Source organism: Tyto alba, unplaced genomic scaffold (genome assembly GCF_018691265.1).
Source record: "Tyto alba isolate M040663 unplaced genomic scaffold, T.alba_DEE_v4.0 Super-Scaffold_2, whole genome shotgun sequence".
NCBI lineage: Eukaryota > Metazoa > Chordata > Aves > Strigiformes > Tytonidae > Tyto > Tyto alba.
In genome coordinates, this window is record NW_024881282.1 from 2,680,482 (window position 1) to 2,700,048 (window position 19,567).

The 19,567-nt window shown below is 37.8% G+C and overlaps 1 protein-coding gene across 2 annotated transcripts in view; it reads left to right on the forward strand.

Annotated features, from left to right (window-relative positions):
• The window catches only part of FCHSD2 (FCH and double SH3 domains 2), a 163,049-nt gene that overhangs the window by 88,369 nt on the left and 55,113 nt on the right, over window positions 1-19,567 (forward strand). For both annotated transcript variants that reach the window (XM_032990862.2, XM_032990863.2), the window contains exons 5-8: window positions 132-276; window positions 4,960-5,093; window positions 6,506-6,560; window positions 6,971-7,099. In XM_032990862.2, coding sequence (XP_032846753.1) covers window positions 132-276; window positions 4,960-5,093; window positions 6,506-6,560; window positions 6,971-7,099 — 463 coding nt within the window. The remainder of the gene's footprint in view (window positions 1-131; window positions 277-4,959; window positions 5,094-6,505; window positions 6,561-6,970; window positions 7,100-19,567) is intronic.

The following is a 19,567-nucleotide window of genomic DNA, read 5'->3' on the forward strand; positions in this document are numbered from 1 at the left end:
CTTTAGCTTTATTTTTAAAAGCAGTTATTTGAAGAATTATGCTACTGTATGTAAACCAGCCTGCGTTTTCAGTGTAACGCTTGGCCTCCCTTCCTTCCTACCCACAACCTTTCTGTGTTTCATTATTTTAGGAGCATGTACTCAGTTTGGAAATCACTTTTAGAAGGCACGATGCAAGTGGCCCAATCCCGACTCAATATCTGTGAGAACTATAAAAACTTAATTTCTGAACCAGCCAGGACTGTACGGTGCTTTAAGGAACAACAGTTGAAGAAGGTATTTGCTCTTTAATAAGTTCTTTAAACTTCTGTGGTTTTATTTAGAATAAAGGGTTATTAGAAAACTTTCAGTATGGCATTTCTACAATACATATGTACTTTTTATTCTCTTCCTATGCATGTTGTTATAGAAGTAAATAGCCAGCTTGCTGAAGAGGGATCAAAATTCTGAGCTATGTTACCTGAAATTAAAATTGCTTGGAAATGAGTCTTTTAAAATGTGATACACAGTTAGTCAAAACTATCTCTGCAAATCTAACATCATGCTGTGGCAGTTACATTGAATTGGTGTTGCAGTGACAACTGTGAGTGGGTTTTGTTAGAATAGGTTCTGATTTTTAAAAAAAGGTGTACCTTAAACCTAAAGGAATAAGTTGTGCAGTCTTCAAGATGTTGAATGCAGGTTGTCCAGCCACCTCCTGCAAAGGTATCACAAGTAAGTATTCCAAAAGCTGCTATAATTGATCTATTAATTCATGCAAAGAAAATAGCGTAGTTCAAGGAAAAAAGTAAGCTTGACTTTCATTTAATTGGTTGTTGAATTTGAAAGTCATTTATGTCTTAAGAAGCCTCTACTGTACCTCTTAATACAGAATGTGTTTCAAATAAAATGCGATGTTCCATCTGTTTCCATAAGGCAGTAAGACACGCTTTAAAAATACAGTGATGTGTATTTATCTACAGCTAAGTACCTTTAGTATTTTAATTATTTTGTGTTTGTGTTCTGCGGATTTCACAGGGGTGAGGAGGAAGCCTCCTGTTGTAAAGAGTGAGCATAGTTTACAAAAAGTCAGTACTGCACCAAACATACATTTTTTGAAGTTTTCAAGAATGACCTTTTGAAATGCTCTCTCTGTGGCTTGGATGAAACATAACGTATGGAAGGAAACAGAAATGCTGGTGGAACACATTTTCTCAGGCATTAGTTGGTAGTTGTAATGTCTTTCTGTACATTATTATCAAGCATTTATTAACATCGCCTCTGAGTTTAATTTGAGGTAGTCTGAAGGATCCATCAAGGTAAAAGACAAATCTCGCCCCCAAACAACACACCGTTTCATTTTGTTTGCTAAAAAGTGACAACAACTTACTGTAACTTCCCTAATTATATGTTCTAGAGTAGTATTTTGTAAAATATTTGGCTACAAACTTTTAAATAGATGTTAGTGTAACATGAGTTCTCAGTTTCTGAACAAACTATTATACAGTGCTTAAAAGCATGTGCAGCATCTGTTTTTTTCTGGAGGAAAAATTAACTTTATTAATGTAGTTTTATTGTCCCGTGGAATTTTATTGTTCTGTGAAGCTTTCCAAACAATGCTGTAACAATTTTATAGCATCTTTACTGGGTAAATAATCTCCAGTTTTATTCTTCTGCAAGTGCTGATAGTTCAGTGTTTGAGTCAGCAGTAGAACTGGAGACCACTTCTTTAAATTTGTATAAATGATAGAGGTTCCTTTTTTTTCCTGCACATTTTAATTAGCAGAATGAGATATTACAATTATCAGGGCAGTACTTCTAGCTCAAAGAATTCCAACAGCAGTATGATTTTTCTACAGTGTGGCATAACTATCCACTTAGTGGTACTAATTTTCCTCTACAACAAGTTTATTCTTTTATCCAGTGCAGTGTCTCACCCTCTCCTCTGAATTTCCAAACAGATAAATAATATATTATGCTGACCTCCATCCAGACAAAATCTTATCAAAATTGAAATTCAGAGACATGTTACACTGGAATGTCGATCTAAAATTGAGTTTCTATTAGAAACAGTGTCTCCTTCCAAGATTACAGTAGGTATTGAGTTGCTCTTGATGAAATGTCATCTTTATTTTCCAGATGTTTCTCTAAACCTTACTTCCTCAACTTGGTGGTATATAGAAGCTTCATTTTTATGACCCGTTTTAATACTAAACTGGAACAATTTCAGAAAGCCTCCTTATAATTTGCCAAAAAATATTGCTAAATCACAAGGTGACTCTGGAGAAGGGGTATTAAACATCTCCTGTAGACCACGTCTGACCTCTTCAGAAAACTGATCCCCTGCCCTCACTCAGCGACACCTGCACACAGACGAGAAGGCTGCTTTGAGGGCAGCAGCCCACCCCCTGCCATTATCTTTCCCCAGAGACCTTGTAAGCTTATCCCATAAGTGATGTGTGGTTTTATATATTGGCCTTGGAAGAGAAGGCAGAAAGCTGCAGTGTGCGTTCATCAGGTATCTTCAGGAGAGATGATGTGGCCCCCACTGCAGACGTTTGCATGGATCTGTATCAGAAGACTGAAAGGCAAATAGAACGAAATCGCTCTGCATAGAGGCAGCATGACAAGAAACCATCTCTGTCAGCTCTCTGAAACAGCTTTTTACATACAGTGTCTACCCAACCCAAACCACCTAAACGGCATCCAGTCTCCTGACAATTTTTTATTCCTCAGAGATGCTAAAGCAAGATTATTTTATGCTTTTAAAATGATCATGTTAACAACTGGGGTTATTTGATATTTCAATTTTTTGATACCAGCAGAAGACTTCAGGGACCAAAATACTGATTGATGCAGCAAAACCCCAGTCCTTTTGAAATTATTTAGGTCTCTGTCAGCTGTCCAATATATACAAATTTTTTTATTCTTCACATTTCTGTTGTACACTCAGAGGTCTTCAAAAAACCCAATTCTGCCCTCTGCCACTCCCCAAACCACCCACCACAACTCTTACTTTATGGAGCCCATTGCTTTATTGGTCTGCACACATCAAATAGCAGTTTTAGAGTGAATTTATATGAATTTTTGTATACTTTATAGCCAGAAAGGAATCTGACATTTTTAGTGAGAGCAGAACTGTGTGGTGAGAAGACGAACAATTTCTATTGGATGAAACAAAAAGTTTCTTTTTTAGAGGAGGCTGGATATTATTTTTAACAATTGTTGAATACTGTGAAATTAATGTTATGTTGTTGGATTACATCACCTATTAGTCTTGCAATGCTTGTAAAGCAGGTTACATGCATTAATAATTAGGGTAATGAAAAGCCCTAGGTGTTTAGGAGGGGTGTTCAGTAGGAGGACAATGTGTGGCACCTTGAATGGGAGAAGTCAGGTATGTGATAATGATGTGAAAAGAGGTGGGACCTTGGGTCTGGTCTTTGAAGAATAGAGAAGCAAATTGTTTCCTTAAACTAGGTTGAGGCTCTGCCTCTAAGTATTGCCTAGAGCCTTTACTGACCACATGTAGTCTGTAATATTGATAATTAAATATAAATGCATTGAACTACCACTCTTATACGTACTTAAGTATGGGTAAAAGAAAATCTTTACAAATCTCTTTGAAAGATAGTGTAATTCTAGACATTGATAATTCATGTTTGTTTTGTTAAGTAGATTCTTTCTGTTTAACAGAGATCCTCTCCCACAATTTTTTTTTGAGTCTGATAGGATGTTTGGAGTATTGCTGAACATTTTAGTAATTATTGTGGGTTAACCATGGTCAGCAGCTCAGCCCCACATAGCTGCTCGCTCACTCCCCTCTGGTGAGATGGGGTGGAGAATCAGAAGGGTAAAAGTGTGAAAACTTGGGGTTTGAGATAAAGACGGTTTATAAGGTAAAGCAAATCAAGGAATTCATTCACTCCTTCCCATCGGCAGGCAGACACTCAGCCATCTCCAGGAAAGCAAGGCTCCATCTCGCGTAACAGTGGGAGGACAGGCACCATAACTCCGAATGCCGCCCCCCTTCCTCCTTCTTCCCCCGGCTTTTATTGCTGAGCATGGCGTTCTGTGGGCTGGGATACCCCGGGGTCAGTTGGGGCCAGCTGTCCCCGCTGTGTCCCCTCCCAGCCCCTTGTGCCCCCCAGCCCCCTCACTGGTGGGGCAGCGTGAGAAGCCGAAAAGGCCTTGCCGCTGTGTAGACCCCGCTCAGCAATAGCTAAAACGTCCCCCTGTTACTAGCACAGACTTGGTCACAAACCCAAAACATAGCACCACACCAGCTACCACGCAGAAAATTAACACTCTCCCAGTCACAACCAGTAGAGTAATTTTTCTGCTATTCCTTTGAGTATTATTTTTTGATATTAAAATGTATGTTGTAACACTGCTTGGTTTGTACGGAAAACAGATGGAATTATTTTCACTCCTTGTCTGGCTCACTATGCATTTTAAGTCTCTTATTCGTGGACGACACAGATTTCTGATACAACCCTACTTGTTGGAAAGCTCTCAAAATAGTTTTAAAAAAATGTGCTCTTAGAAGAACGTTTATCTAATTGTTCTCATTGCTGTTGTGTTGTGTTTTACATGGTAGCTTTTGTCTTATGTTTTAAATTTTAGAGAATGGAAGATTAATCATTTTTTATATCACCTCCAGTAGATTTCATGTGGATTTTTCCCAGTTGTATTCCAATTATTTTAACTAATTACCTCATCCAAAGCTTTCAAAACTTTGATGTTCAATTTGCGAGTTATCATTGAATTTGAATAGTTAACCAGCAGCAGAAAGAAAGAAACACTGGTTTTATATTCTGATTAGCTTTAAAAGAAAGGCATGAATAATTGACCAAGAGTGACTTGGAGACTGTGTTGTTCCATATAAAATGAAATAAAGACTTGTAAAATGATGATGATAGTATTATTTGGATGCAAAAAAAAACATTAATGTTTTGTTTCCTGAATGCTTTTTTTCAGTGTGTGGACCAGTTGACAAGGATCCAAGCAGAATTACAAGAGACAGTAAAAGATTTAGCTAAAGGCAAAAAGAAATATTTTGAGACTGAACAGATGGCTCAAGCAGTGCGGGAGAAAGCTGATATTGAGGCCAAGTATGTTTTTATAATAGCATATGTATAAATAATTGCTTGTGTATAAAGCAGATTTGTACTTGTATTAGTTTTTACACTTGATATTATTTTGGAAGAAAGATAATTGCTTTCAATGAGCTTTGCCAATTTTTATTCTTCTTGCTTGCATACATTTTTGTAACCATTTCAAGCATGCTACTTCCCTGATGATACAGTATAACTTATTTAGGCTGGTTTCTTTAGGAAGGAAGTTAAACTAACTGCTTGAATTTGACATTTTCAGAGGACACTAACACTCTTTTTGATATTAAAGGCTACTTATTTCGTTTCCTCTCCACAGATCTCAATTTTGATATCAATCCCTTTGGAGAGGGAGAGGGAATGGTACACTGTTTTCCATTTTTGAAGATAAATTCTTGAGGCTATAGGTTTTTATGCTCCTTGACATCCTGAAGAGGTTAACTTCCTTCCCTTCAGGAAAGCAAGTAATTCACATGTTTCCAGTTTGGAGTTTGGACTGTATTATGGGAGTTTGCCTCACCCTTTTTCACCCTTTTTCGTAGTTTTTTTTTTGTTGTTGTTGTTTTTTTGTTTGTTTGTTTGTTTGTTTTTTGTTTTTTTTTTAGAAATTGCTCAGAATTGTTCTCGGAATGAAAAGAAATTATGGTTTCATTAGAGAAGTTTTCTGTCTTTCACTTTGAGGGCTGGATGATGAACAGAAGAACTGTAATAAGTTTACCTATAATAGCTGAAGAAAGTAAATAAACCCAAACAAACAAAAAATACAACCAAAAACTTGAGCTTGGGAATTTCGAGACAGATTCATACTGCAGTATTGTTCAGAGTAAAATAACTATTTGCTTGATTTTGTTCTCTTATCTACTCTTTAAGCCACTGTCTCTCAAATAGCTAATAAAGTACTTATCCAATTTCTCTGTTATGAATCCAAATATGAAAATCACACCAATGAGGGTTTTAAAAATTTGTATGCATACATGGGTACTCGTTCAGCATCCTGGAATATAATTACTAATGATTTTGCATTAATATTCCTTCAGAATACCCATAGTTCAAATTTACAGCACTTTGTATCTGGAGGGCTAGCTCAAAATCCATCAAACACCAAAATAACTCAAGTGGCAGCCACCAGCCCATTTCACTTTCATGTTGTATTTAAATTTTGTTCCAAAATCAGGGTCAGCTATGCAAAAGATTCCAGAACATGCAATGAAGGTACTATTGATGAAGCTTGGCATACTTTGTATTATTTTCCTTGATCCTTAAGCTTTACTTAAAAGTATACAAATAGAAATTTGGGCATAAAAAGTTAATTAAAGTGAAATTTTGCAGAAGTGTAGAGCGGTGGCCTCACTATCCTGTACTTTTGTAGAAATGGTGTAAGACAGTAATGTCTCTGTTAATTTCTGTTTCAGGTCCAAACTTAGTCTTTTTCAGTCAAGAATAAGCTTGCAGAAGGCAAGTGTAAAGGTGAGTATAAGAAAAACTTATATTTTGCTGCTAATTTCATGAGGTGTATGACCAAAGTTGGCTGGAATCTAGAGGTGACTCACGTTTCGGAAGGTATATTGTTAGAACAGGTGATGAGATGAGAGCACTCTTTCAGCAGTCAGAGTGCAGAATTAGATATGACCAAATTTACAAGGAGATTTTTTCTAGTGGGAGTTATAACTGGTTTTGGAAGACTGTATGTGAAATTGCATCTGTGTGAGAGAATACGTTAGAAATCCCCTTACCATTAACAAAGCTGTTAAGCTATTAATCCCTTAAGTTTTGACTATATTAATACTTTCATATGCATGTTAATTTATTAATAATACATGTTTGGTCATTTAAATTCTCGTTAGTACCTATCTTTTAATATCCATTTCTTGTTGTAGTTAAAAGCACGACGATCCGAGTGTAATTCCAAGGCTATCCATGCAAGGAATGATTATCTTCTCACTTTAGCAGCTGCTAATGCACACCAAGATCGCTATTATCAAACAGACTTAGTAAACATTATGAAGGTAAGGAAGCTAATTTATGTATGAAAGTTGAGAAGTGTGAAAATCTGGAAATCAGTATGAGTGAAGTACAAAATCTTGGGTTGCTTTGTGACAGCAATGTCGACGTTTCCGACATGGTGCAATAGATAAGTCCAGTGCAGCAGATAGATCTTGCAATCGTGTACGGGATACTTGCTACCAATTATCAAGCCCCAAAGCTAAGCAGTTGCCTTTATTTTTTAATTCACTTTTTTCTGAAAAACTCACTTGGATAAAGGAATCAAGTTTGTGAAACTAAAACCTTTTGTAGTTGACCTGAGGGAAGCTGGAGATTTTTTTTAGTTCTTCATTAGCATATCCCATAATCCTTTTGTTGTATCCAGTTATCTGCTCAGAACATTTCTTTATGGTATGATTAATGAAAATATAATCATTAAATATCTTGGTTTCAAACTATGAATTTTAGAGAATAGCAAATCAGCCCTGCTGTTTTCGCATGTGGCAGCTTGCCAAGTCAATCCATGAGTAGATACTTGAACTCATAGGAAATTACATACTTAAAAAGTTCAAATATGATTGCTTACAGTTTTTTTTTTAGTATCATCCTAGAATTAATTAAATGTACACTATTCCTGTATCTTAGAATTAGATAGTTAGATAAATTGTAAAATCTGTAAAATCAACTATTGAAAGCTAATTCACAGTTTATGTAGTTACATTTCATATATTGACATTTTCAAAGTTTATTTAAATTTGCTATCTACAAACTATTTCCAGGTGATGCAATCAGATATGGCAACTTAGAAGTCTGTAATTTGCATTTAAAATTGCTTTATTGAAGATCTATCACTGTATTATAACAAATCACTGTATTATCAGCATGCTTTTGCATACTGGGGGGGAAAAAAATATTGATATGAAAAGCAGGTAACAAGAAGAAAATTAGAGCACCAGGCGAAGCCTCCAAGGGATTCTTATATGTAATTCCATTATATCTTGGATAAGTTAACTACTCTTCTGGCAATATGTGTGTGCCTTTTAGGGTAAATCACAGCCTGTGTTATAAATTCATTGTTCTGCCTAATATCTGACTTCCTGGAAGGCTAAATCAGATCTGGATATCTCAGAGGCAACGCAGGACTGATAGTCCTTGAGGCAGCAACCCTGCTTTTGCTCTGTGTGTGTGTGTGTTTGTGCTTTTCTATTAGTAGAATATGAATATTTGTGCTGACTAAATGTTTAGTACATGGAAATGGTTATAAAGTAAGCTTTTCCTTATAATATTGGAGATAAAATTATTAATAGATGCTTACATAAGTTCATTCCGTACTTATATGCATGATTGGCTCTCATCAGTTAATGCTCTTACTTGGAAGCAATGCCAGAAGTGAATTTAATATATTCACAACAAAACAAAAAGTACATTTGAAATAGTAAAAAAATGAGCAGATATCCCAGGTAAAATTGTGACTGGCTCTGGTGGATTGTGGCTGCTCTCATCTCGGGGCATTGTAACGTAAACCCTGCAAAGGGATTCTGATTTCCTCTCTGTGCCTGGCTACATTTTGTGTGTATCACAAACTTAAGCACATGGTGAGCTAGGCAGGATCTTCATCTCTTTGAGTTTCTATAAACATTTATGTCTTTTGGATGGTGCGGGCTTTCTGTACTGTGACGTTAGAGACCTGCGCTGGTACCCCAGGAACATGGGGGTTTTTTAGAATTTGCAATAAGACATCAAACTAAAACCCACTGAATCATTTTTGAAAGAATGAAAAATGCCATAATGGAAAACTAAGTCATGCTGGTGTCGTTTCTCTGCATGTGTACTGTTTTCCATAGATGTTCTATGTGCATGGGGTCTAGTTGCTAAAGTCGCGGCTCATCTGTGGTGGTTTCTTTACCCAGTTACTGGGCTGCCTTTTGTCCAGTCCTTTCCTCTGTAGAACTTGTTTTGAATCTTTTCTCAAAGTGAACCTTTTTATTGATACAGGAACCTCTCTGTGCAACCTGTTCTTCTATATAAATAATTGTGGTTTACTGAAAACCGAAGTTGCAAGTACTTTCATCAAACCTGATTACTTCAGAAGGGAAGGAGATAATTCAGGGCTCTCTTTCTGCATCTTTCTCAGATATTTATAGTAGTGGAATTTCCTCGTCTGGTAAACAACCATGTTCTTAATGAAGAACTGTAAATTTGGGGGTTTTGCACTGTTGTTCATGAGCAAAAATATGTGGGAGTACACCCACAAGTCCTTGCAACAGGGTCATTCTTTGAAACAAGGGAGAGAGTAAGTCAAAGGCAAGGTCTCAAATTGAAATGGCTACTGAATGCATTTTAGAAGAGGGGAAGAGGAAAGTCCTCAGGAAAAAAACAAGTGTGAGGTATCACAGGGCTTGAACTGCATTCATCTGAGAGCCCTTATGTAAATTCAAATGTGAAGCTGCTTAAATATAAACAACAATGTGTAATCTGGTGCTAAAACCCACCTCAGTGCCAAGAGAAAGCAACAAGTGTATCCCAACCTTCAGAAAGGGCTCCAGGAGGGGCCCTGTGAATTATATAGGTGAAGAAATGCGACTTCCCTACCAGGCAGGCTGATAAAACAAACGCAGCAATGGAGTCAGTTCACACGTGGTTAGATATGACGCAGTGGGAACCATCAACATGATTTTTTGAAGAGGGAAAGCGTCCTTCAAAAAGAGATCTTGAAGGAGTCAGTAAGCCTGGGGATAAGGGTGATTCATCTGGTTTAATGTCTCGAATTTGCCGGGAGCTCTCAACAGACTTCCCACTCAGTCTCTGCTTACGTAAAAGAACGAAGTTGTTACAGGTAGGGCGGTGAGGGTTTTCTCATGGATTAATAACTGATGAAGAGATACAGAGGATGTGGGATTAAAGTAAATACTTGGAGTTTATAAGGGAAGGAGATTTGCTGGCAAGGTCCTGATTTCTCTCTTACCCATCTCCTGAAATGCGCGTGGGAACAGTGCTGTTTAAGGTACTGAGAAAATGATTATTTTATTTAGCATAATGATTTAACATCAACAATATGGAGAGAGAGGTGATGATTTGAAGGTGAAGAATCGTTCAGTATAAGCAAATGTAAAGCTTATGATCAAGAGATCTTGTAAGATCTTGACAATTTTGGTTGTCCAGTCAAGAAAACAGCACATGAAATTAATGTTAAAAAGAGAAAAGCAATCAGCTGGGGAGAAAATTGCTGCCTACAGAATAAAGAACTATGAATAGCCATTGACATTTATGAAAGAGATATTGAAACTGGAAAATGAAGTGAAGGTTAAACAAATGGAGACTTTGTCTATTAAATGTTTCGAATCTTTCCTCTAGGTAACATCACTGAGAAGGGGAGGTATTTTGAAAGGTTATTAAAGCCCTTTCTTTCTAGGCAGTACAGCTCTTGTTTTAATAGGTTTAGTGGCAGTGTGACCCAATATATGTTACATGCTATAATCCAGTTGTGTCTGAACCAAACATGTTCATTTATGTGTTGAGATTAACATTCCAAAAATGGATTTTTAATTTAATATTAATAAGTCTTTAAGTATTCCTTGCTGTCTGTAGTCCTCCATTTAGCTGCCATTCAGCTGATAGACCTTCTTCTGTTTGAACTCTGCAGGGCTGCCCACATTTCTAAATCATATCTAGTTTCTCTGTAAACTGGGCAGATTTTATGTCTTGCAGCACCTTTGGAGTTAATGCCTTCTTGCAGATACTCAGCTTCTTTAGATGTTTCTCTCTTGACTGAGACTCTCAGAGAACTAAGCATTCCTGAAAAATGACTTCTCATACCAGCTGCCCCATTTGAAAGCAAACTGGAAGACTGACTTCTATAAGGAGCAGTTTGGGATTGTTGAGTGGAATCAGTTGCATCTCAAGAATCCTAGGAATTATTCAGTTATTTAGTGTCTACTCTTTCAGGATGGGTTCTGCAAATTGGTGATTATCTCCACTCTGTAGACCAGGTGAGATTCCTGTAATCCACACCAGCTGTATAGTGAGATATGACTCTAGTACCAGTTTCATTCATTTGTTTGAAATCAGGTTCATTACCTCACTATTTTATCAGGGCAGATATTTTTGTATGTGGCAGATATGTACATTTTAAATAATTTTCAGGCTGTTTTTCAGAGTTATTCAGTAACCTGTAGATAAATCCTTTATCTAAATAATACTTCAGAACGTTACTTGTTTAATATCATAACCTTCAGACTTGAAAAGCAAACTATCCACCTCCCCTGCCCTCAAAATTTCCCTACTCCTTACCTTAAGTGTCAGTTTTACAATAGAGCCATTAGAAATCACGTGGAAAGTAGAAAAAAAGTAATTTTGTTCTGTTTTTAAAGACAGATCTTGTATATCCTTTGTCTAGAACAGTTGTTTTAAATGGCATTTAGGTATAAAATGATGGCTGCTTGGTACTTTGGAGTGCATCAGTATGGATGTCACTAGGGAGTTGAAGCTTTCTGTGTTTTTCTAGTTATGTTACCCAAAGATTATAAAAACTTCAGAAATGGAAAAAGCTGTGAAGAAATTTCAGCTGACACTTGGCTATGTTACTGTGTAAGAAAGTAAACCACGTTCTTATTTACAGATGCTTCAGTGACTGTTTCTGTTTGCATCCATCATAAACAATTTCTTGGTAGGCTTTAGTTTTAATTGGGTTATTGTTTCCAGAATGAGACTGGTACTGTGTGGGTTTTGTTGGTGAGGGAGTCATCTGCCTCTGGCTCGTTTGAAGCTGGGACTGGCTTGGCTGGAACTCAGCGGGTCTCTGGCCATGGAATGCTGCCTGCTGCTGGCTTTGGGTTTGAGTTGTAGCATAGCATGCTCTGAAACCATCGCTTTGGACCAGCTGCGTGTGCAGACGGCACTCACTTTCCTAGAAAACTTGAAACTACTAACTTCGATAAATAGGGGATTAAAATAAATAACCTGATTTGGCCGTCTGTTGCTATCTGTTTTCTTCTTGTATTAAAGTACCCTTGATTTTAATTTGCTAAACCCTAGGTCTTGTTTAGTAACGTTTGATCTGAAGGTGGCAATTTGTGTGACTTTTCTTAAAGGCTTTAGTGCACATTTAACCAAATTGTAATTTTATAATTATGCCTTCAGGTTTATAGCACCCAGCTGTCAAGAACTCTTTTGCTACATGTGTCCCTTGACTCCTACTTAGTGAAGAGGTCAAAACAGTGACGTTTATTACAGGTTGTGTACATCAAAGGTTGGTCATTGCAGCCTGTGCAAGTTGAACTGAATGCAGACGAGTAACATTAATGCATACCTTGGCTTGCCGACAGCCTAGACAATAGCACATTCATCAGTGGTTTATAAGCAATAAAATCCAAGAAAGATTCATACTATTGTTAAGAGAAAGGAGGAGTGATATTTTTGCAGTAGCAGTGTTGGGTTTTGCTGGCACAAGATGTTTGTGAATTGTCAGGAAGGCATAAGGTTTGGTGCGCTGGGGACACCTTGGGTTACTCCGTGCTGAGAAGAAGCCACCGTCGGTCGTGTTCCTCATATCTGACTCAAAAATGCTGCTGTTGTACTGTCCTGTTAGGAATGAATCACAAATACACATCGTGGCCTTATTTAGTTTTCTGTAACAGGCAACAAGTCAACATTTTCATTGGCAGGATTCCTGGTGACATACAGCTTCTGGTAATTTTCAGTAGTTCAGAATAAGTTACTTTAGTTTGCAACGTTTTTATGCAAAGGAGAAAAAAATTATACACTCAGCTGTGTTTGTAACTGTGAAAGCTGTCACAAACAAAACGGAGATGCTCAGAAAGAAAATACAAAAAGTTTCCAGCATTTTTAAAAGAATTGAGAATTACTTCTATGGTGCCATCCTAGTTTATGAGTTACACCAGTAAATGAGAAGCAAACGCATTCTGGATCTCCCTTTAGAAAAAACATGAATCCTGTTGCCTTTTTCTTTATCTGTCTTTTTTGTCCAGAATTTTCACCTGGATATAACAAAGTTGTGCCACAGACCTGAGCTCTGCATTTCAATCTCTGTAGTAAAATTATTAAAAAAAAAAGCATAGAGTAAAGCATCATAAAGTTTTATTCTTTGCCAGTTTCCTGACAGGCTGCTTAGAAGCACTTGCCATCACCTGATGGCTAAGATAGAGTCTGCAAGCCCTGTTAAGTTGTCTGCCTGGATCTCAGGCTTCTGCAGAAGTCTAACCTAAGGTCAGAAGGAAGTGTAAGGCGATGGTTGAAGTAAAATCAGGTTTTGATACCTGTCTTTTTAGAAACTTTATTATTACTGCATTTCATTTTTTACTGCTCTGCTCTTAATTCCTCTGTAAGTTCCTCTCACGAACCACCTCTGAATATGACCTTATAAAGCAGCTTATAAATGAGGAAATGTTGATCTAAAAAAAAGGTGTCATGAACATTTTAAATAATTCTTGGATTATTTTTAGTAGAAAGAGAACTAAAACTTAAATTGATTTCAAAGTCTAGACTTCTATAGATGACATGAACATTAGCTCAGCAGTTTATTCCATTACAGCCTGTGGCGGGTGGCGCATGTGTTTGCGCACGAGTCATGGGGCTCAGGACTGTCTCGTTTGAGCTTCACACCAACCAAGGTCTTTGACACAACATAAAATATTTGAATAAAGTATTTTATTTTGTTTCTCTGTTGTGTTTTCAAAATCTGTTGCTCTCAAGTGTTTCCCTTCTAATGCTTGTGTGTCAAAGTTGAAATCTTTAAGGAGAAGATTTCAGAGGTATTTTATAGAGCTAGGTCATCAGTGGGGCTTCATGGTTGATGCTAAACCATACAGTCACCATTGTAGCTAAACCCTTTTTAAGGATCCTGAATGGTATTGTAGGGTATAAAAAAAAAAAACAAAACCAAAAAACCCCAAACAAACAAAAAAGAAACCCCACCAAATAACTGGCAATCAAGAGTGATCTTAATGTTGGGGAACTGTTCACAGCTAGTGATGAGTTTTTTATGAACAATGGAAAATTCTCAATAATATAAGAGGTATTTCTAAATAAAGCTCTCTGCTTTTTAAAACAATTTCTTTCATATCATACCTAGTGTGGTCTTTGGTGTTTGAGGACTGTGTTGGAAGAATAGTGTCAAAAGCTAGTGTGTGTCGCTATTTTTTTGTCTTTGTGGTTTCAGAAAGGTTTTTTTATACTGCTGTAAGTATCAGTCATCTTTCCTGTTTCTTCTGTACTTTCCAGTTTGCTTAACATGAGGAAGTGCAGTTGTATAATTTGGCTCTTGGTCTTGATCAGAGTTCTTCTGGTGATATGGCAGCTTTAAATAGAAACTTCATGTTATGTAATTTTCCTGGAACAAATCTTTACTTATGCTTGGGTGATGACACTGAGACATGTTACAGCATTGCTTTTTTAATTTGAGAGATCAGTTTTTAAAATTACAGGTGATGTGTACTGTTTTCACATCCTTGCTCGTTTTTAAAGAGGAAGAGATCTGTCTGCCTTCTGAAAAATGAGCTGGCAGTCATGAGTTCTACCGTGAGTAGTGACTGAGCCCTTGCAAGGGAACAGTGAGAGCGAGTGTAGTACCTGGAGCACGCGGTGAAGAAGGAGACGCTGAGGAAGCCGAGTTTGCTCAGCCTGAAGAAAGGGAGATACTAGTGGGGAGTGTATGGAGAAGACTGAACCAGACTTTTTTTTTTTTTTTTTTGAAGGTGATGGCATGGTGGGAGACAGACAAATTGAAACCCAGGAAATTCTGATCGAATAAAGAAAATGTTTTTCTGTGAAAGTGGTCAAATAGAAGCAGGGGCTTGGGGAGGAGAGGAATGTCATACCTTGGAGACATTCAGAACTTGACTGGACACAGCCTTGAGCAACCTGATCTATTTGGCCCTGCTCTGAGCAGAGCTTGGGCTGACATTATTCTATAATTCCGTGAAATAGCATTTTCTGTTAGGAAGGTTCTGCTTGGGAACCCCTAACTTCTGGTTTCTGGTGTTTTTTTCTGCCATTAACTGGAGTAACCACAGGAGCCAACAATGCTAGATGATGTTTTGATGAACCCTGTTTTTTAGCATTCTCGTGAGTTTTTATGAAGCTTAGTTGGCAAGCGTATTTTTTCATATGTTTTCAGCATAGGCATCCACCACTTTTACCGAGCGCTTTTAATGATCATTTAAAACTAACGTAAATACAGACGCCAAACATTACTTGCACAAATGCGATTCAGCTGAAGCTGGCAGTGTTTGGGAAAATGACCCAAGATTGAGGACTTGGTGGTTTCCAGTTATTAATTTGATTTATGCCCAGAAATTAATCAGATGTGTATGGCAAACAGTTCTTTCCTCTGGTGAGTTTATTTGACTTGAAAAGTAAGTTGACATGTTAGCTGAAGGACTTAAATTGCCCCAGGAATGTTATCCTAGTAATTGTTGGCCACTGCATGTCCTGTATAAATAAAAGGTTAACATTTGCATGAGTGCATATTTCAGTAGACTCCAGAACAAGCAGAACCAGTATTATCGCTGTAAGAAATCATTTTATGTACATGTTATTGTTTTATGCTTTTTAGAATGATTTAGAAGCATCCAGGGAATTACTTTTCTAAAATGAAGATTCTGTCCTAAATTAAAAAATAACATTAAGATAAAATAGAGGTTTCCATGTTCTATAAATCTCTTTTATTAATTCAGTGCTAACTATTCTTTTAAGATCCTGTAATATTCCCTTTAAAATGTAGAGGGAATTTATGTAAGTGAAAGAACTATTGTTTCACTTCCTGTTCTTGTCAGCTGCAAGCCACAAATATTTTGTAATTACAATTAAGCCAGCCATAGATTGCATTATCTCCAGTATCAGATGGGCACAGTACCTTTCCTTTACAAACGTCCGATGAGTGTGCATTGCTTTCTTGTGTTCATTCCTATGAATGGAGGATGACTGAAGGGAGGCAGTTGCCCAACACATGATACGAGTGTTCCAGAAGATGCTCATTGTAGGCTTCACAATAGCTGCTACCACGCTGTTCTCCCATCCAGGAACGTCAGTCTGTGTGCATGCATGCACATAAAACCTTGGGGAAATCAATTCCTTTAATAAGGCCCTGATTGTAGTGTGATTATGCATCCACGTAAATTGTTAAATAATTAATAGAAAATTGTGCTCTCTTGTGTAGGCTTTTTCTTAAATGCTCATATATCACTCTTCCCAGTTGATACCTAAGTGCTGCTTGGGAGAGCTTTAGCTCCTTCGTAGTCCATTGAATATGTGCTCACTACAGTTTTGAGCATTTACTTTCTGGTTGGCTGTGAGTAAACATTTACAGGGAAGTGAAAAGAGGCTTCCCACCAGAAAGACAACCACTTCTGGTGGTAATTTTGGCAAAATCACAAGCAAGGGAAGTTTAGATGGCTTTAACAGTAAACGGTATTGCTACCAGAAACTGTGGTAACATCTAATATTTTTTATTTCAAATCCAGCACTCACACCCTGAAAGATCCCGTTGCTTGTTACACAGCCTTTCCAAGCTAACTCGAGACAAAAGTGTGGGTCTGAATCACAACTATTTCTGTTGTACAGATGAAAAACTGAGCGATGGTGACATTTGCCTGATGACAGTCAGCTCTGTCTCACCTCGTGTTTGAACCACAAGCCAATTCCTTGTTTAAGCATTTGATCCAAAAAGGCTGTTTATTTCCAAGGGGCTGAGTATTTATTCCTCCATGGGTGGGGAATGTATACCATAAAGACAGAGCACAGCGAAGCCTGGTACATAAATCAGGGCGACTTCATCATCTTAAAACCATAATCATTTTTCATGGGATAATAAAACTATTTCTTGATAATGCTTCTGACTTGTCAGCGAGTTTTCCTTTGGCATTTTGACAGGAATAACTTTAGAAAAGGGTTGATTGCGAAAAAATGTAGTGTGATTTTACAGATGCTCATGAAAGGTATTTCCTGTAGAGGAGGTTCCAGAGAAGAAGTCATGGGTGTTTTTATATGAGAAGGTTAACAGGAGGCTGGTATTATTGGTACATTGAGACTTGGGAAGGAATGAAGAGAAAGAATCAGTGACAAAGGTTGAATGCGATGCAGTAGAACAAGGAAAATGACTGGAAAGCCAAAAAAAAAATCAAAATAACTGTTAGGAAGAGGGCATAAGGAAAGCAGTGTAAGGGTTAAGATTGGGAAAGAGGAACTTGGCAGCAATCTGGGTGGTTTTGTTGAGATACCTAGTTTAAGGAGTTAACAGAAAACTTGAAAACTTTTTTTTGGGGTGGGGGAGGTTTAAAGATTTTATGTAGAAGCCGTTTAGAATTTGGATCGGGCTTCAAGATTTTTCTGTCAGATGTCATAAGCCTACCCATTTTGAACAGGAAATGAAACTTTGCCATCTTGTTTCAAAGCCACGCTGTAATACAATAAGAACAGTTCCCGAAATACTTTGCTCTGCCAGAAAGCAGCCTGCGTGCCTTCGAGTCGCTCTGTAGCTAGCGCAGAGAAATAACCAAACTCAGGAAGCACCTGGTGTGCTCTGGCTGGGAGGCAGGTGGGGCCACATTGAAAGGTTTTAACTAGAAACATGCGATATTCCTATTTCAGAAGTCCTGGAGTCAAACATCCCATACAGATCATTCAGAGGGTTTTGTTTGGTTGGGGCTTTTGTTTTTAATAACTCCAGATTCACTTGAAGAATTGAAGATGCAAAGGGAAGAAATACCGTTTTTTAGCAAAAAATTATTAGAGAAGTAATCTGCTGTTACTTATAACCACACAGTGTTTCAGTGAGTTACCTGGAGTTTACATGTATTTTAAATGATTTACATGTTTTTAAAATTGAATGCGTGTGCACCAGTTCTGTCCAGTTAAATGAGACTAACTATAAACCTTATTGAGACAGTGGGCTAATAACCTGCAGAACCTAAATGGCAGTCTGTAGGACTTAAGTTTATATGGGAAACGAGCTGTTCCGTGCCCCCAGAGTGTGGTTATTTAGGACCAAAGTGATAATAAAATGTTTAGATGCTCCGTTGGATGATTTGAAGTAAAATCCAAAGGTTTCTGTGAATAACTGCTGCTTCATCAAAAACGAAACATCTAGTTGGCTTGCTAGATATTTCATTTTTGTTGAAACTTAATCAATGTAGATTGCAAATTGAAAGTGGTTATCTGGAGTTAGTAGCAAAGATGAGCTGTTTTTAATTCTCTACCAAAGACTCTGGGGATGGTAGAAAAATTTTTGAAAGTGTTTGAGGCAGTCTTGGTGTAGATTTTGTTGTCTTCAAGGATCATAGAAAGCAGTTTAGAAGGCAGCAGAACATCTTTTGATGGAGGCTGTGAGGACTGACATAGTGTCTTGTACATCAGCAGCAGGAGAAAACATTTCTGAGTGACTTAGTTTATGAAAGAGGTAGAGGAATTATAGCACAAGCCCAGTAAGTGTAAGATGGAAAATGTCACACTAAATTTGAAGTGTAATTGAATCCTAAAAAAGTTATTGGAAAAATGGCCTCCAGTCTATTATTTTTTTGCATCTTGATGTCGCCCTGGAGGGAAGCAAACCTGGTAAGAATTAGTACAGAATTGAGAAGGTTTACATAGGGTACAGCTGTCAAATTGTGAGATGCTTTTTATTCTTTCAGCTTCAAAAGCTTTGCTTTTCTATTTCAACATGAGTCCGTTTGGTGACAGTGAAGATGTTTACTAGTATGGATGGATGGAGGTGAGGAGCTGGTCATCAGTTGTCACAGCCTGCATGGACAATGGCTGTTTGAGCTGTGATTCTGGCAGGGTCTTTAGAAAAGTTTCTTGCCTTGGGATCCCTTCCTGCAGCTGAATTCCAGGCTGGTGCTTGTGAGCCTTTATGGGTGCTGTGGCATGCGGCGCATGCGCAAAAGGCAACGCACAGCATCGGGTTTCGGCTCCTTTTGAGGAGGCAGTAAATAGCTCAGGGCTCCCTCAGTGATGAATGGGGTGTGCGACTGGTATCGAGAGAGAGAACCGTTCCTTCACTGTGAGCAGCTCCGAAAGAAAATGAACGGTGCTGATCCATGCGCCATCGGAATTAGGCCACAGAAGGGCATTAGGAGGCAAGAAATTCCTATTTAGCATTTACATATTGCTAGGGAGATAACTGATTGGAAAGCTGGCAGAAAAGCTCAGTCAGGGGAGGAGGAGGAGAGGGAACCCAGCAATATGATTTGTCTGTCTACCTGCTAGTTTTCATACAGGAAAAAAAAAAAAAAAAATTCCCATCTGTTCAAGTTGTCATCTCTGCTAAAAAGGCTTTATAGCTAGGATAAACCCCCTTGTCGTGGAAGGGAAGCAAATATTCCCTACCAGTTGATTCATTAGATCCATAATGCCAGATGAGTAGCTGGAACAGTGTAGTCCAACTGAACAAGGATATTATTTTGTAATGCTTTACAAATTACTGAAGTGCTAAGATAACTGCTTGTAGGATCTGAATGCTAATTAAAAGAAGTAAT